This window comes from Alligator mississippiensis, chromosome 1 (assembly GCF_030867095.1).
Source record: "Alligator mississippiensis isolate rAllMis1 chromosome 1, rAllMis1, whole genome shotgun sequence".
Classification (NCBI taxonomy): domain Eukaryota; kingdom Metazoa; phylum Chordata; order Crocodylia; family Alligatoridae; genus Alligator; species Alligator mississippiensis.
Genome location: NC_081824.1, coordinates 91,405,000 through 91,424,442, shown reverse-complemented (window position 1 = coordinate 91,424,442; position 19,443 = coordinate 91,405,000). Strand labels below are relative to the sequence as shown.

General features: G+C 42.1%; 1 protein-coding gene across 4 annotated transcripts in view; it reads left to right on the top strand.

Moving 5' to 3' along the window:
- The window catches only part of LOC102570572 (blood vessel epicardial substance), a 98,538-nt gene extending 81,160 nt beyond the window's left edge, over nucleotides 1-17,378 (top strand). For 2 of the 4 annotated variants that reach the window (XM_014608491.3, XM_019499905.2), the window contains 3 exons: nucleotides 4,955-5,122; nucleotides 10,177-10,318; nucleotides 16,139-17,378. In XM_014608491.3, the coding sequence (XP_014463977.2) occupies nucleotides 4,955-5,122; nucleotides 10,177-10,318; nucleotides 16,139-16,248 (420 nt within the window). In that variant the 3' untranslated portion in view covers nucleotides 16,249-17,378. Of the gene's footprint in view, nucleotides 1-4,954; nucleotides 5,123-8,549; nucleotides 10,319-13,528; nucleotides 13,631-16,138 lie in introns of those variants that run through there. The other 2 variants (XM_059732445.1, XM_059732446.1) reach the window with 2 other exon arrangements.
- The last annotated feature ends 2,065 nt before the right edge of the window (nucleotides 17,379-19,443 follow it).

The window sequence follows — 19,443 nt, the reverse complement described above, 5'->3', positions numbered from 1 at the left end:
GTACATTTTTGTTTGGCTGTCACTGAAAATAAACGAAAAGAAAATGTTAAAAGAATCGATTTTATGTGCAGTGAATTATTTGGCTTATGTGATTTTACTAAATTTCTTATATTTAATGGTATTTAAAAGATAACCCTGGCCAAGGTACTTCATAGCAAAATTCTGTTGATTTGTTCATTGACAGATCTCAGTATTGGCTCTTTAAAAGCTGTGTTCCCCTATGGTTCATAAACTGTTGTTCTGCGTTTAAAAAAAGTGCTCCCTTATTCAGGACAGACCAGTTGGAATGGGGTTTATATGTATCAATAAGATAGTAAGCAAAGTATTAACAAAGGTTAAATAAATATAATCTTTTCTTTCTTTCTTTTTTGGTTTCAGTTACAGCAATCTTGGGTATTACTTATAGTAATAGTTTAAAAAACAAAAAAAAATTATGAGTATGAAGACATAATATGAATTTGACGATCATCTCAAAATGAAATTAATTAATTGCCTTAGGAACCACATTTGTATTGGCTGAATCTGTACTCATTCTTAATACATTAGGGAAGATGGATTTTAATATAAAATTACATATATCTAGTATTTTTAATGACACTTAAGCTGGAATATCATTTCCACTAACAAAATATTCTGCTTCTGAACAACATAAAGGACCCCTAAGTAATTTATGCACTAGTGTGCCACAGGTAAAAAAATATTAAGGAGATAGTGTTGTTCTGTTCAAATATTAAGAGCAACACCTAGATGTTTTGCTGGTCCCATAACAAGTTGTTATTCTTAACTATGAATGTGCATTGGTTACTGGACTGTGACTGAACTTGATATACCCGTAATCTTATCATGGCAGAAAAGGAGCTAACTGCTGTAGGGAAGCTAAAATCAGTGATTGATGTAATATGTTCCAATCTAGAACTAGGCATAATGCCAGGGTAAGATGCTTGTCAAGATCTATTCATTGCCATGCCAGAAAGAAATCCTGTTTGCTCTTAGTCCTCTCAGTACAACTTTTGTTACAAGATAATCAGCTATTGATTAATACTGTTGAAGGGAACTCGGTTGGGCATCTAAAACTTCTCTTATCTTACAAGAAGATAATAGTTTTCCTTCACTTTAATCCTAAATATTTTTTTTTCTGTAACTACCTTCATGCAAGATATATTTAATCTTTTCACTCTATAAGATAGCCTACACTGATGAATGAATACAGGCAGTCCTCAACTTACAATGTTTTGAGTTGCAACATTTCGCTCTTACAGCATTTCTAAATTGACACCCTGTTTCAAATTTTTGACATCAGTTTCAATTTACAATGCTTGATCTTGCGTCCAGGATTAAGGACAACAAAAAGTCCTTTTTCAAGTATACTGGGAGCAAGAAGAGGGCACCAGGCAATGTAGGGCCCCTGCAAAACTCAAATGGTAACCTTGTGGCTATGCCAGATGAGAAAGCCAACATTTTTAACAGTTTCTTTGCCTGTTTTCTTGGCATGAGGACAACCCTCCTGCCAGAGGTAAGGACAGTCTTGGGGATAGCTCTGACAGGCCTTGGGTCAGCGCAGAGGTAGTTAGGTATCTTCTGGAAGGGCTGGACATTTTTAAATCTGCAGGTCCAGATGCCCTCCACCCAAGGGTGTTGAGGAAGCTGGCAGGGGTCATTCCGGAGCCCTTGGCCCAACTGTACGAGCATTCGTGGTCATCTGGCCAGGTGCCGAGGGATTGGAAACTAGCTAATATGGTCCCCATTTTTAAGAAAGGGAGGAAGGAGGACCCAAGTAACTATAAGCCCGTAAGCCTCATCTCGGTCCTCGGGAAGATCTTGGAGAGGATCATCAAAGAGCACATCTGTGAGGGGCCAGCAGGGGAGATCATGCTCAGGGACAGCCAGCATGGGTTCATCAAAGGCAGGTCCTGCCTGACCAACCTGAGTGCCTTTTATGATCAGGTAACTAAATCCTTGGATGATGGTGTCACCATGGACATAGTCTTTCTAGACTTTAAGAAGGACTTTGACACTGTCTCTCACCCCATTCTCATTAATAAATTAAGCAACTGTAGCATTGTTGCCTACACAGTTGTATGGGTAAAAAACTGGCTGATGGGGTGCACCCAGAGAGTAGTGGTGGAGGGGTTGTACTCAACCTGGTGAGATGTGAGCAGTGGGGTCCCCCAGGGCTCAGTCCTTGGGCCCACCCTGTTTAACATCTTCATCAGTGACTTGGACGAGGGGGTTGAAAGCACATTGTCCAAGTTTGTTGATGATACTAAGATATGGGGCAAGGTGGACACACTTGAAGGGAGAGAGAGGCTGCAACTAGATTTAGACAGACTACAAAAGTGGGCAGATGAGAATAGGATGGGGTTCAACGTAGGCAAATGCAGGGTGCTGCACCTTGGGAGAAGGAATCCACAGCATACATACAGGCTGGGAAGTTCGCCTCTTGAAAACACAGAGGTGGAAAGGGATCTTGGAGTCATTATTGACTCCAAGATGAACATGAGCCGCCAATGCCAGACCGCAGCCAAGAAGGCCAGCCATACCTTGTCATGCATCCAAAGATGGATCTCAAGCCGGTCCAGAGAGATGATGCTCCCCCTCTAAGCGAAATTGGTCAGGCTGCAATTGGAGTACTGTGTCCAGTACTGGGCACCGCACTTTAAAAAGGATGTGGCCAGCCTGGACAGAGTTCAGAGGCGGGCCACCCATTTGGTGAGAGGGCAGCAGGACAGGCTGTATGAGGAGAGGCTGAGGGACCTGAACCTGTTCAGCCTCAGCAAGAGGAGGCTGAGGGGGGACCTGGTGGCTGCCTACAAGCTCATCAGGGGAGATCATCAGCAAATAGGTAGAGCCCTTTTCTCCCCAGGACCACCGAGGAACAATGGTAACAAGCTGATGGAGAATAGGTTTAGGTTAAAGAGCAGGAGGCAACATTTCACAGTTAGGGTGGCCAGAACCTGGAACCATCTTCCCAGGGAAGTAGTCCTCCCCCCTACCTTGGGTTAATTCAAAAAGAGGTTAGACAATCACCTGTCTGGGGTCTTGTGAACCCAGCATTCGTTCCTGCCTGTGGCAGGGGGTCAGGCTAGATAATCTGTTCAGGTCCCTCCTGACTCTAGCTACTATGAAACTATCTGATGTGACGCCATGCCAGCAAACAAGTTGCTGCGTCTCCCTGGAGAACATCTGTCCAAACTTACTTGGACACTTTCTTTAAGAAAGCAGACAAGACTCCAGAAGAACCTGCAGCCAAGACTCCTGAGAAGAATCTAGCCAAGAACCCTTCAAAAAGTCCAACCAAGATGCTGTCAAAAGTCCAGCAAAGTCACCTCAAAGAACTCCTTCCAAATCAATATGATTGCTATTTACAATATAAATACATTAATGTAGCTATATTACTCATCTATAATTGATTGACTACAAAATTCTGGGTTATTTTTGGTGAAAACAGGGTATCAGGCCTCAGTTCAGGAGCCAATCCCCCATCTACAACATTGTTTCCTATGGGGAAAAATCAGTTCAGAATTCCAATGTTTCGACTTAAGACACTGTTTTCAGGAACCATTTGTATCATAAGTCCGAGGACTGCCTGTATTATTCTCAAGTGTGAGTCCTTAAAAATATTATTAAAATGATTAAAATCTCTGTAGAGTATATGATAGCATTGTTAACCCCCTGAACTTTAAATCTCTTTTTTGAGATAAAAGATTTGCAAATATTATATACAAGTGAAGTAGCCACAACATTCCTTCTTTACATGCAAGTTTCTGTCAAATATTCCATTGAAATATGTGACACTAACCTATACTATGCTGATTTGTGTGCCACTGCCCTCTGCTGACCAATATGACAGAACTGCTCAAGACTTTATGTATTTCTAATGGTGTTTCTGAAAAGAGGATGCAGATTTATCCCAAAGCTCCTAAGCAGTGCTATTCTTGATGGATCAAACTGATTCCTTAGAAGACTATGTTTATAAAGTCCTGAGTTATAGAAAGTTAGGTAAAATCAGGCTGTAATAATTTGTATGAGATTTCAAAACTTTTAAAATCTCTCTCATTATACCAGTTTTGAAAACTACCAATTGTTCCTATTTTTAGAAGCAATATGAGTAAATATACCTGTAGAGCTACTTATATAAGTAAAACGATTTATAAATGTGTTTACAGGCATGGCCTTATGAGCAATTTATATCCTTATTAACCTTGTAAAAATCTTCCTACATTTTTCTTTTTTAAAATTTCAACTGAAAACCCTTCCTGTGTCCCTAAATAATGAAATGAAACAAAACAAAAAAAAAACCCCTAAATAAATTTAAGACTTGGAGGTACTTTTAAGTAAGGGATATAAAAAGCCAGTTATTGTTTTAATAATTGTTTTTGTGGAAAAACCAAATAAAATACAGTAGGTGCCATATGTGCAATTAATGTGAAGCAGTAAACTCTGGAGCAGTTTGAGCTGGAGTAAACTATTCTCTGGTGCAGCACTTACACATGTGCCCAGGACAGCAGCAATTTGAGCTGGGGTAGAGCAGGACCAAGCTGGGAGAAGGCACAGCAGGGTCATCTCCAGGCTCTGGGTGGCAGTGGCAGAGGAGCTGGCTGGGACATGAGAGTGCTGAAAGTGCTAAGCCTTGTGGCTTGGCGACAGGTAAGAGTCTGGCCCCTAGCTGCCTGGGCTTACCGGGTGCAATTTACACCCATGGTCAGCATCTACACATGCAATTAATTGCAGTAAATTGCCCTGACATAACACAGTACTGTCTCTGACAGTACTAATTTACTGTGGCGTTGATTAATTTACTGCAGCCTAATATTGTCAAATATGTAGACAGTGGCCCTTTACTGTGGGGCTAATTTGTCTACTCTGCAGTTAAGCGCATGTGTAGACATGGCCAGTATGACATGTTTTCAAACAGTGTCATGATGCTAATTCAGTACACGCACCTTTTTTTTAGGTCACCATTGTTGCTGATGATAACTGCAAGTTCCTGTGCTGGTCCAGAGAAAGGTTGACATATTTTTTGGAAGCTGAACCATTTCTGTATGAAATATTCAGATACCTTATTGGTAAAGACATCACAAACAAACTCTACTCATTAAATGACCCAACATTAAATGATAAGGTAAGTTGCTGGACTTTGGTTTTCTAACATTTACTATATTGTTAACTTAGACCAGGGATGGTCAAGTCCCAGTCCAACAGCCAGATCCAGCCTGCAGTGCCTTTATCATCCAGGCTCCCCACAAGTCTGGATACTTAGTGGTGGAAGGAGTGGTGCCACCACTCCCCTGCTGCCAAATTTCTGGGCCCTGCATGCCAGATCAGGTGCCCAATCCCAGCATGTAGAGCCAGGTGGGGAGGGTGATGGGCCCTGCATCCTGGGCCCCAGTCCCAGCATGCAGGAGCAGTGCTGAGGCTCAGGGTCCAATCCAAGTGTAGGGGGCTCAGAGGGGGCAGCACCCAGAGGGGCCCCCCCAGAGCCCAATCCTTACGTGTGGTGGTAGGAGGGAGTGGCACCTGGTCCCAGGATCCAGTGCTGGCACACAGGGCTCAACAAGGCCCACACACTGGCCCTGTGCCACTCATCTGGCCTGTGAGGCCAAAAGCACCCCTGAGTTAGACTGTGGCCTATCTTTCTTTTCCTAAGCTTGCTTATTCAAATATGAAATTCATGCATACGTCCTCTCCCCAACACACAAAGCCCCCCCGCCCCACCCCAAAATGTACTTTTCCCCCCTCGGCTGTGAAACCAGCAGGCTGTGGGCTGTACATACCTGTAAGGGGCTAAATTGTAGTCTGTAGGGGTGACTGGCATGGCTTCTGAACCCAGGGGGTGAATGCCACAGCTGCTCACCTCACCCCTTAGCCAGCCACTGAATTTGGGGTCTTTGGTTATCATTGGCAACTAGAATCAGTAATAAGGGAAAAATGGGGAGAAGGCAGAAGCATTCACCTCCTGGGTTCCAGAAATGTGCAGGTAAGCTGTAGTCCTGCCACTGAAAATAGATCACCTGGCTCACAAGAAGCACACTGGTCCAGATCCAGCCTGAGGAGCCAAATGAGTGGACACATCCACATTAGATGGTGAAGATGATAGGTATCTCCACCCAGCCTAGCATAAGTCCTACTGGTTAGGGAACTCTCCTGGAAGGTGGCAAATGAGGGTTTAAATTCTCTCACTTCCTGGGTGAGTGTAAATTGTTACATAAAAGGTAGGCACTGTCACCATTCTCTCCTCTTATGCTTTTGAGTGAGGGGCTAGGGACAGACATTCAAAAAGCCAGAGCCTGAATTGATTCAACCGTTGCAGGTTTGTCTAACCTGCCTACATTGAACTAATTTGCAAGTGACTAGACATCCCCGAGTTAAAAGTGAAAATGCAGGCACATGCCTGCAGTGGATCAGGCCAAAAGCCAGAAGGTACTAGAGCATGGCCTTGGCTGCAGGGAAGCTGTGCTGGGGGTGGGGGAGGGCATGGCCAGCCCTGGCAGTAACCTCAAGTGAACTGGCCAGGGAAGGGGTTTAATTCCCCCCTCCCTGTCCCACTGGCATGGACCCAAGCCAGGAACCCCCTGGTGCTCCCCCCTCACTGCTGTAGGGCCAGGGGCATGGCCCCCTGAGGCAATGGGGACAGAGAGGGAGTTTTTTTGCCCCCTCAGCCTCATCGGGACCGTAGCCAGGGTCTGCCAGCCCCAGCTGCCAGCTTAGTCAATCACTCCCTGGGCAGGGTGAGCAGCAAAATAAGCTCCTTCCCTACCCCCTCCACCAGACACTGGAGGGAGGGGGGAAATAACCCCCTCCCTGCCTTCTTCACCTAAGGTAGCCGTGCTGGCCGGCCTCTGGCCGTGCCCCCACCCCTGCCACTGGAGTGGTGAGTGGGGAGCGACCCTCATGGATCAGCATTCCCCGTCATTGTTTCCTAGGAGTGCAAGCCTCTTTCCGGTGGGGAGACTGCACTGCGGGCAGGAGTGGGGTGGGCAGAGCTACCGCAGACCGTGGGGCAAGTGGCAGTGACTCTAGGGGGGTTCTGGGGGGTATGGCCACCGCTCCGAGCCCCAGTGCTGCTGCTTGCCCTGTGCAGTCTGCAGCAGCTCTGCCTACCCTGCTCCCACCTGCAGTGTGGGCCCCACCCCCACTGGAAAGAGGCTTGTGCTCCCAGGCAACCATGACAGGGGCTGCTGCCCCAGGAGGTTCACTCACCACTCGAAGAGCAGGGGTGGCCATGGAGGCATGGCCAGAGGACAGCTGGTATGGCCCCCTTAGGTGAAGGAGGCAGAGAGGGGGTTTCCCCCCCCCACCACAGGCGCCTGGGAAGGAGCTTATTCCACCACTCACCCTACTCGGATCAATCAGTGGAGGCAGCCGTCAGAGCTGGCAGACCCTGGCTGTGGTGCCCCAGGAGCAGAGGAGGCGGAGGGGGGAATAAACCCCTTCCCTGCCCCCTTTGCCTCAGGGGGCCATGCTGGCCAGCCTCTGGCCATACACCCACCCCTTCTGCTGCAGCAGTGAGGGGGGAGCACCAGGCAGACCCCAGCTCAGGTTCATCCCAGTTGGACAGGGAGGGGAGAATTAACCCCTCCTGGCCATTTCACTTGAGGCTACTGCTGGGGCTGACCACACCCCTGCACTGGAGCAGCAAGTGGAGAAATGGCTGGCAGGGACTGCTGTGCTTCTGCCTGTCAGACCCTGGTTGAGGTCTGTGATGGTGGGACAGGGGAGGGAGGAGGGAATAAACCTCTTCCCTGCCCCTTTCACCTTAGGGGGGGCTGTTGTCTGGCTGGGCCCCCTGTGCTCCAGCTAGGGAGCAGTGGGGCAGGCCTAGCCCTCCTCCTCTGAAGCAGAGAGCACAGCCCCACCCAGAGCTGCAGAGCATGCTGGGATGCTGGGGGACTCTGATTTAACATAAACCAGGAAGGGGTCTGGGACAGAAGTTCCATAAACCGATTTGACCTAAATCAGTTAAGTCTGATACTACATTCAACCAGGTTTATCTCAAACTGGTTTTGACCATTTTGAAACTGGTTTATGTGCACCGAGCTTCTGCTCTGTTACAGGTTTAAACCAGTTTCTAATCACTTAAACCAGTCTATATGTAACTTCTGTTGCTAGCCAAACTGGCCAGGACTGCTGTGCTTTGGCCAGAACCCAATACTGTGTGATAGGCATGTTCTGAGCATACTTCCCAGATCAGGTCTCCCAAGGGACGTAGAGGCTGGGTCACTTATCTTCTGGATTCAGGTCAGGTTTAGGTGGGCGCTAGGCACCTAGCAAGTTTAGGTGCTTTCTAAGTTTAAACAATATCTGCCCTGGTTTTTTTTGTTTAGTTTTTTGTTTGTTTTTTTGTTTGTTTTGTTTTTGAATCCCTATCTTGAACTTAACCCCAGGTAACCTCTCTACAGTTGACCAGCTACATTGTCACCAGGTCAACATTCTCTCCTTCCCCCGCACCTGTTGCACACCTATTGTCTCCCATGGCCTCTGATTCTCACTGACATGCATTTGCATTTTCACAGACCTGCATTTTTAACATTGGCTTCTATTCCATCCAGGAGAACACAAAACACCAGCAGACACCCTGTGCCTGAAGAAGCTTGTTTGTGCCTGAAAGTTGCAAAGAATGATTTTTTCCAACGATTTAGTTGGTCTAATAAAATATATCACATTTACCCAAAGAACCTTGTCTGCCTGTGTCTTAAACTTAGGCACCCAAAGTCCTTTCAGGTAACTAGTAAGACCAGTTCTCATTTCAGCTACAACACGTCTGGGAGACCAGTCTTTGTGGAATCCAACCATTTAGTTTCTAGTGTAAATTCAGACATTCATATCTTGTTTGGCTTACATTCCATCTCCTTACATGGTTTATGGTGATTTTTGTTTATGTAGTCACTGCAGAGTTTCAATAAACAATTTACTTAAGTAGCATTTGCCTTCTACTGCATAAATATTCCAATTATTAGTAGGTTGAATGACAGTGCTGGTTAGTCTTTTCAGATCTGATTTCATGTTTTTAATCCACTCTGATTTATTAGATGAGAGAGTCCTTTTCATCAGCTTTGTTCATAAAAGAAAATATCTCCTAAATGGGTCATATTACAATTGCTGTGATCAAAGTTGTGAACTTAATGGGAAATAGTCCACAATGAAAACCAGCTACTGATACTGTACAGTGGGTTTCCCTCTGCAAGTATTAGCAGCAGTGGTTTTTCTGTATTTTGGTTCCATATAGACTAGCAAGAATAGTTTGAGGAAAAATTTTGCAGCATTTTGTAGCAATATAGCAGTGCCTATACTGCTCCCTGCTGCATCAGACCTAGCAAGAGCTACAAGATTACACTCTTAGGTCCAGTTATGCAAAGTAATTTAGGGACCTAATCCCTGTTGATTTCAACATACATATGTCTATTATGTTTACAAAAACAATTTAAGTTAAATGTTAGAATTTTTTTTAAATTCTCTTTTTCAAAATTGGGTCTTAAAACACAAGCCCTTCTTAGGCAAGGTAAACCAAGACATCAGTCAAAGAATTTCCCTTCATTTTGATAGTTTACATGTCACTCTGGATGGGATGCATTGTCAAATGTACATTTTATAAATGTGTATTAGCTCTTGAAAGTATCTTCATTACTAGTGGGGAAGTTGATGATACATTATCCATTTTATGAGAAACACTTAGTAATTTGCAAACACTAAAAATGTAATAGAAGTGAGTCATAATTGCCATTAATTGCTCTCTTATACACGCACCTAACACATTATTGAGATATACTGTAATATTTAAGAATGTAAAATGTAAATATAAATATTTAAGTCCAAAATCACCTCAGCAGAAGCAAGTAGAAGATCCTGAGATCAAGAAAGATTGGTGTTTATGTGGTGCATTTAATCTGTATTTAGGAAAATAAGGGCCAGTTTGTAACATTAGTTAATCATAAAAATCACTTATTTAAATCATGGTCTTTTGCTTACTGATTTAAATCACAATTATAAATGTTGATTTTAAATCATTTATATTTAAGTGTATTGTGTATGAAAGCCATTGGCTCAGCACACCTCCAACTTTCATAGCCATACTTGAACCCAGTGAGTTTAGTAAGGAAGTAGGAGTTGCTTTAATTTGTTTCTTATTTTAAAATGCACTTTGTATATGTTAAACTTTTTTCTTTCTTTTTAATTCAGACATCAAAGCAAATGGATCGGCAGCCAAGTCTTTGCTCTCAGCTCTCTGTGATGCAGATGAGAAACAGTATGGCTAGCTCAAGTGACAGTGAGGATGGTTTGCAGCAGTTTCTTCTTGGGACTTCCTCTGCATCTTCTCTTCGTGAGTCTCCAAAACAAGAGATACATTTTGGGTGCAGCCTCTCTAATAATTGCAGAATTCCTATTGACTTCAGTGCAAGCAGAACAGGAACACTTTGTGTATTACCTTTTTTTTGTTAGTCAGCTTTTTTATCAAGCTATAGGATTATGAGATGATTATGAGTTATGAGATGGTGCATATTGATTTTTGAATGGTAGCTACTGACACCAAAAGGCTGTAATAAAGTTTTGAGATATCTAATACCAATTTATGAGACAGTGATGATAATACATACATTGGTCCAATATTGGATCAGTACTGATATAAAGAAATTTGGCTATATCAGAAATCAGCCCAATGCCCAACATGCAGGCAGCAAGGAGCAGAGCCCGGCAGTGTGGAGAGTTGCGTGCAGCTCGTAAGTCTGTTGTAAAAGGGGAGGGGGGAGGGAAGGGACCTGGGGTGGGGGCAGATCAGCACCCCTCATTTGAGGTAAGGGGCAGATGCAGGCACTGCCCATCTGGGGCAGGGCGGGGCAGGGCAGGACAGGATGAAGCTGTGGCTCATTGTGGGGGTGGGGCGGGCATGGTGGGGGGAGGGGGGAGCATTTGCCCCCGGATTTGGGCGGGACAGGTGGGCTGGAGTTGGGGCTGCGCTGGGCTCTTCTTGGTGGAGACTGGGCTTAGGGTGGGGGCTACGGAGCAGGCTGCAGCCACCCCACATTTTGCTGTAGCACCACTCCCAGTGCTGCCACCACTGTGCAACCAGCACAGCCCCAGCTCTTCCTGGTGCATGGGTGGAGGCAGGGCATTGAGCCACTCTAATTAAAGCACCTGGAGCATCTCATGTATCAGTGTCCCTGCACTTCAAAATGGTGGTGGGGGTGTGTTCAACAAGCTTTAGGTAAAGCTCCCCCACCACCATTTTGAAGCATGGGAATACTCATATACGAGAAACAGGAGGCTGCTGGAGTGCAGTAATTGCCATGTTCCAGCAGACTCTATTTAATCGAGTTTGCTCTGACACATGGGAATTACAGCATGTCAGAGCAGTCTCTGCTCATGTATAGGCACCCTTTGGTGTTAGTTGCAAGTCAGATTTATTTTTCTTTATATCCCTTTTTATATATCTTCTAGAAAGGCCTGATTGTTGGCACTGACCTACACTAATGTCTGAATTCTCTCTCGTGTCACTACTTCTCCAGTTTAAGAAAGAAATTGCATGATTGTATTTGGGCAGTTGAGAGAAGGTCACGAGCAATTAGCTAAAACCGAAATTCTCTTGCAGAACTAACTGCAAAATGCTTAGACCAGTATTTCTGCTTTGGGAGAAACCAATCTAAATGGTCATCTATTTCAGAAATAATTGTATTATTCTGTATAAGGTGAACTGGTGTTTAACACTACTTGGTAAAGCCCTCTTATCTGTTGTACTCCTTCTATTCAATATAATTTCTTCCAACAATTTTTTTTTTTGCTTATTTATTAACATGGTGCCTGAGCATCCCAGAGTGATAGAAGGGGCTTAGTTGTTTCATTGATCTGCAGTGCTTCCAGGGAATTAAACTCTTTGCCTGGAGTAGTTGTGCAATCTGTTACTCCTAAATAACGTGTTCTTATGACACAGTTCCACTGTTGGAAATTAGCACTGCCTGAAGGCTAGTTTGATAGAGAACCACAGTTGAATCTGCAGGTTTCAAAAACAACATGAGCAAAATTGTGGCCATTCAGCTTCCCACTGTTACATTTTAAATAGCCATATAGCAGATTCTGTGTGTGAAGTATAATCAATAAGTGTTGGTTGTTTTTTTTACTCCGTTGTGTGAGGGCCGGGAGTGGTCCGAGGCCCTTTTTTCGCATGGCGGGCTTTGGCCAGCAGCCCGGACACTCCGGGTCGGGGAAGACAGGCGGCACGCTAGAATTAGGCACGGACGCTTAGTGGTTGATTTAAGATTATTTTACTTACACTGAAGATGGTCGCGGTGCAGGCAGGAAAACTTGCTTGAGTTGCGGTTACAAAACAAAACAAATAACTCAAACCTGCAGAACATAAGAGTACGTCGCAATGGGGTTTCGGCGACGGGAGATGAACAGAAACCTCAGGAGTACGTCGCAATGGGGTTTCGGCAACGGGAAGAAAAAAAACTGCAGGACTCAAACCCCGGGTAGAGCTCTGGATTCACTCACACGAAGTTTGCTAGGCTCCGTGGAACTTTGCGCGCAGGGAAGGGTACGTCGAGGGATCAGGCGGCGACAGGGAGAGGCAAGAGGCTGATCAGACCCCTATAGCCTTCTTGAGATACACGCTGGGTCCGATAGGCTCCGCAGCGCTTGGAGATCTTCACTAGATGTGAAGTTCTCTTCCTCCTGATAGTCGTGGAGTCCTCCAACTTGGGTGGAAACCACTCAAGCCTCTTATACGGCTAGCAAGCCAATCACTAGCCGCCACGTAGGAATAATTTAGAACTGACCAATAGTGGGGCACGAATCTGAATACAAATGGCAGGAACTCCTTGCAGCATGCATCTCTCTTCTGCAGCTAAGAAATGCACCCTGCAAAGAAAGCTACAAGTGGCGGGAAATAATTCAGCAGTGCCGAAGCACATACAAACAAAAATCACACCTTTGGGTTGTGACACGTTGGACATGCATGTTAAGGCATACTTCACCAATATTTTCAGTTCCTTTCAGTCTGAAGCATAGTTTTTTAGTAAAACACAAAAACAAAACCCAGAATATATGGAGAAGTGGAGCAGGAAAAATATCTTCTGCCTTAGGAGACAGCAATAAAAGAGAGTTTCTTTGAATAAGGCTCTGCATAAATTATAACTCATTATTATGTGACAAGTTCTTGTGTGGGCTAAAGCTTCCCAGTACATAGATTTGTATTATATTTGATTATTACAATGTAGAGAAATCCTACTCTCCCATGTACTTTATACTTACAAAAATTGAAATTTTTTCTTTTGATGGAGTTAAAAGTATTTTTCTTTAGATTATAGCTTTCCTGTGGTATACCAAAATACAAACTCTTTAATTAATTTCTAAGAAATGTGTTTATGGGTATTTTCCTAGTGTTTTAACAGAAAGGAGGAAAACATACTTATTACTAGAACTACTTAATAATAATATAATAATAATAATAATAATAAAAAAGAACTACTTATTAATAGAACTGTGTTTTGAATTTAATTAACTAAAATAAACCCTAACTGTTTGCTCTTATGTTAAGGAAATAACCAACAAGAGTTCTATAATGCTTGTGGAGTGGGTCGTATGCAGCATGATGCTTTCTGTTGATAAGATCATATATTAACTCAACATCCTCAAAAAGGTATTAAAGTGGGGTTTGTTCATGATGTGTTCATACTTAGACTTAAACTATATGATCCATCTGCGCGCAACTTTCTAGTGAATGAAAATTTAATGTTTCTCTTTTTCAAAATATAAGTTAAGTACAAAATAATTTGGGTTGGAGCAGACATGTAATTTCAGCTAATTTTATCTTTTAATGTGTTTAGTACTATGAAATAAGCATGCTGATGGTTAAAAGTAATTATTATGCAGGGTGCTGTAGTCTCCGTTGTCTGGTATCTGGTTTAATTAATTCAAGCACTTTGCTCATTTCTCTGAATTCTGTATTTGCAACTTTCTAAACTAAGAAGGAATGTAGAAGGATTTATTTTTGGTAATGCTTTCATTGGTGTTACCATAGTATGTGCACTTTTATATGCAGTACTCAGAATGTGGTTAAAAAGTGGGATAGGGTTTCACAGGAAATGCCTTTTTAATAGGCATTTGAACTTTAGGACCTGGAGACAGTGCAAGAGACTAGTGTATGGGAGGCCCAGGTTCAGGGCTGAGCCAAGGCTCTTGCACATCTGGCTAACAAAGGCTAGGAGCATGCCCTGGAGATTTTCCAGTGTTTGGAGAAAGCAAAGACGTTCACTGGGGCCAAACAATTTTACAGTATTAAGACAGATTCCCAACCCTGTTCTGCAGGCTCCTGCCTCCATGTTTCTAAGGTAAAGCATCTCAATCTTTGCTCAGCCCTAGAATTATCAGTAATTTCCTTAACATGATGGTGATCCCCCTAAGGAATTTGTTCATCTAGCTGAAACAATGGAGCATTATCTTAGATAATCTATACTTATATAAGCAGTTAAAAAAGAAATGGAAACTTTCAGCCTAAATTATCAGGTGGCCATTTTTATACATACAGTTTGCATCTGCTGTTTAGGCATTTGGATATCTAATCCACAACCATACCCACAGATTTTGGATTTAGAAATCTACGTGGACTAAACTGCACCCCAAAACTTTACCTGTTAAACTAAGTATATGAAAGCAGCCTTTAATAAGCCTCATGTTTAATAAAATACATAATTATCTCTGCATGACACCTAATTAAGTAGTTTGTTAAAATCATAAACGTTTGCATAAAAAATATGTAATATTTAATACACTAAAACCACTAATTAATACCTATCAGTGTTTGCATGAGTGTAACTGTAAATCTGAACACTGTATTACAAAAACATTATACTTGGAATGCAAGCTCCTTGGGAGGAGAGAATACTTCTTTGTTCTTTGTACAATATGTAGCACCAGGGAGTTCAGGACCATGACAAGAGCTCACTGGTGATATGGTAGTAAAAGTAATTGAGTTTTATTGCATACGTGATCGGTCGAAGTAATTTTTATACCAAGAATGTCACTTCTAACCATATGTTACAACTGCAAGGATTTTTGAAGATAAATGTTTTTATTCTCAACATATACTGAGATGCCCTCTGGCTGTCATGACCGTGTGCTGCTTGCCATTTTTCTTTTAGGATTATGTTTTCATCTTTAAAAGACTTTTTTACTGTTTTCAGTCATTGTATGCAAGCTGTTTATATACTTGTACTCCAGTTGTGAGTGTAGGGCTAAACTTTTAGAGAGGGAATCCAAAGAAGACAGGGAGCTAAACACAATTTTCTGAACAGACCATGGGAATATCCCTAGGTGACTAATTTTAAAGGCAATTTTGTGATTAAATCTCCAGGGTGAAAATTTCACTGTACAATAAATGCTCATATAGGTGAAACCTTGAAGTTTTGTTTTGTTTTGTTTTTCTGGACAAAACAATTGGGTACGTCTGATTGTGTATTCTGTTTTAAGACTTTTGTGTGCTCCGTTTTAAAAAGCATTATGAATTGTTGCTTTGTCAGAAGACTCTTAGAGCACTGAAACCATTTCAGTTATTGGCTATAGGGCCAAAGTTGTTAATGCCCCTCTTCTTTTTATTGCAGTTGTTTAGCTACTGAATGTTACCCTACCATTTAGTGTATTTTATCTCATGATCTTTTAAGAAGTGAAGCTATGACCATTTACTCCAGCTGAGATCTCTCCCAGTGAATTTAAGAATTTTGTTATGACTGCTGGTAATAGATCCAATACTGTTTGGGCTTTATTCCTTCCACCCAACCATTATTTTTTCAGGCAAATTACTGAATACTACAGTACTGCCAAGAACCCAATCTTATATGTCTTAGTCAGGCAAGACTTCTGTTAAACTCAAAGGGAGTTTTCCCTAAGTATAGATTGAAACTTTTGGTCCTCAAAGGTGATAATGATTTATATCTCCTTTTGGTACTTCACATCTAGAAGACTGAGTACCAAAGTCAAATGCATTACATTTCCCTGAGAAAATACTCAGTTCCTGGTATAGTTGGTGTTACTTTAGATTTCTTAATGTTCAGGCAGATCATCAGACCTGCCAGATTTGTTTTATCACATATATATAAAAACAGTATGTGTATTTCAGTTTAATTTTCTCTTTTCTTTGAAATTGCGGCAGGCCGAGCATCTCCCTACATGAGAACTTCAGCAAAAATGAAACCGATAGAAGAAAGTGTTGAAGATGATGTCTTTGAAGCTTCATCTTCTACTAAGTCTGAAGTCCAGTGACTGCCTTAAACAGACATGGCCTCAAACAAGCAGTAGGCTTTGTACTTATGGCCAAAGGAAGAAGCTTATTTTGATGGGATTATAAAAACATTTGTTTTCAGAAAAGATACCACCCCATACATGTCAGTGATTGCTAGACAAAAACATTAGTTTTATTTTTTCTTTCTAAATAAAAAAGAAGAAAAGCTTATATGAATTTTGTTTTCACTAATTGGGCATGGTTTTTGAATCGTTGCTTTTTTTGCTTTGGCTCTCTGCCATGTTAAATTCAGCTTTAAACAATGGACTGTTCCAAAATGTTATAGCCTTACTCAGTACACTTTTCAAAAGCATCCAGTTTCCATTTTCATAAGCTTCTTAGCCTAATGTAAATTTAAAAGTCAACAGAAAATTTGATATTTTAGAATTTTACCCAAGTTATTCGTATCTAAAAACATTTGTATTAATACTATAGTCTCAAAATGAAAATAACACATTTACTGGTATTACTATCTGTGAGGGGATACATGAGAAACATGTTTAAAGAACTTTTAATTCAGCTGCTTCCTATTCATGCATTATGATAAACTAGAAAATTTTCTGCCCTGGGCAGCTGTAGTGACTGGATCATCAGTAAGAGCTGCCATTCTTGCCCCCTCTTTAAGATGGTGCTCAGAGCTGGTGCCTCGCTCACCCACTGCTACTTACACTGTTGCAATTATGTCTTCTGAAAGAAATAGCATGTGACCTGTAAACTGAAGAGCTCAGAAGAATGGTCATTTCTTGCCATGTCTCAAGTCTTTAGTTCAAAGTATAGCAGCAGTAAGGCTTCTGAAAGAAAAGGTGAAAACAAAAAAAGAATGTTTTAATGTGGGCAAAACAATGCATTTTCTCCTAGTCTGATTTTTTTTTTTTTTAAATGGCCAAAGTGTTTTGGATGACATTTCTAAATAAATGTGCCTGGAGCTAATACCTGTAGCTGAAATTTGGGAAAGTTACAGGTAAACTGAAAATAGATTCTTAATGGGATATATTGGGCAAGTGTTTAATAACAGGTTGCACTGTCATTGCCTATGATATAGTCACACAGAGATAAATACATAATATCTGTCATTATGTTCTTTTTAAATTTAATAAAAGTTATCAAATGATTTAAATTGTTAAATTAAATTATAGTATATAAGTCAGAATATGGAGACTACTTCATTTACAGAAAATGAGATTATATCTAAGAATTGGAATTTGGCTTAAAATGCAAAGGTCTATGTATGTTTTGGTACTACATTTATCATACTACACGTAACTGTGAAGTTAACTCTAACATGGTGTCCTTAAATCACCCTGTGCCAGTGGTATGTGGTTAGGATGACCATAAAGAAATCCAGGACATCTGGGACACCCCCGTCCACCCCCACAAGCCAGTGGCACTGCTGCAGGCAATGGCGGAGATCAGTGGGCAGAGCTGCAGGTGCAGTTCAGCGGGGAGGTGGAGCTGCCTGGCACACCATGCCATTCCCCCTGCCTGCCAGACTACGTCCCGTACCTCTGCAGTTCTGAGACTCTCATTTTAATTTTCACGTTCAAAATCTGGGTCTGTCCCAGGCAAACCAGGACATATGTTCACCCTATATAAAATCTATTTATATATGATTCTAAAGCATTTGCAATACCAAAGTACAGTCCTTGGTGGCTAGATACATTTTGGCTCTCATTCTGAATATTCTTGCCTTTGTAGAGTGAAATCCCATTTTTAAGATTACATAATATGGCCTGTGGCTTGTTTGTTCTGGCCTCATTAAAATTGTCTCACGGATGGGTGGCATGGTTGCTAGTATATGTAAATAGATATTAAATATTTTTGACACCTTGCTTCATGTACATAGTAGATCATACTGGCTTTTTTGGAGCTGATGTTATTTACCATGTAAATTCACAGTTTGCATTTTATTAAAAAAACAAACAACTTATTTGCAGACAGTATGGTCTCCTTCAAGAGTCATTACCAGCTCTTGTGTAAGTTCCTCAGTCAAAATTTTTTCAAGATATGGGTCTGCGAAACCACAGTGGCTTCTTAGATCAGTTATCAGTATGGGGTAATTTTAACACGATTTAATATTTAAGACACATGTTTTTTATGTTTTTATATATATATATATATAGTCAGTAGCTGATTGTCAAGCAACTAGTCAGCCTTACTTTTATAGAGAAAACACCATAGATAAAAGTCCTATTACTATATGCAATATTTTATTTTCTAAATAATAAAATGAGTGAATTAATAGACAAATTTGTATCTTTATAACTTACAACTAAGCAAACTTTAGGTGCGGGGCTGAGACTTTTTGATATCCATCTTCTTTAATAAAGGCAAAAAATTTCAGCCAAGGGTGATATTTTTTTTATAGGAATTTTTACAAACCAAGATTGTATGAAAATGTAGCTTTGATTTTTTTTTTATTTTATTTTATTTTTTTTGTGGATAAAAATGTCATGAGGATAGTTTCAGTTATGACTTCACTGTGAAGGTTGTATATCCAGAACCGTGAAGTTTTTTCATTTACAACACAGCCAGTCTTGAGTTCCCAGACAGCCATGCAATGTGCAGCTGAGAGATCAGGAGCTCAAATGCTCTCTGGATTCTGGGCTGGGAACACTGTGGAGCCAACAATCTCCATTCCTTGGGTGGGATGTTTAACTTCTTCTAAATAGCCCCTCTAACAAACAATGCCTCTCTCCAGTTTCCTTTAGCTAGAGGAAGGGTTCTACCACATGATCTTCAGTGGGAAAGGACTAGAAAGGGAATGTTATCCTTTTTTCCTGGGCTGCACAAGAATTGTTTTAACCACAGGAAACTGGCCTGTCCACATTTGAATACTCCACATAGATGAACTAGCCTTCTAAGCAAGGGCGACTGGTGCCTCCCAAGTCTGGGAGGGGCACCAGCGGCCGATTGCCGATGGGGGGGCGTCCCTCAGTGGCCAATGGCTGACCCCAGAAACACCGGAGGCAAAACCAGAAGTACCACCAGCGCTTCTCTTGGCACCCCCACCCCCTAGCGGGCGCCAATCTCAAACAGGACACTGGCTGGCACTTACCTTGGCGCCCCCAATCCCCGGCCGGTGAGCGCCAATCTCAGGGCAGGTCGCCTATGCTTCTAAGGCTGTGATTCTCAACCAGGTGCTATGCAGCCTTTTGAAGGATGCTACAGGAACTGTG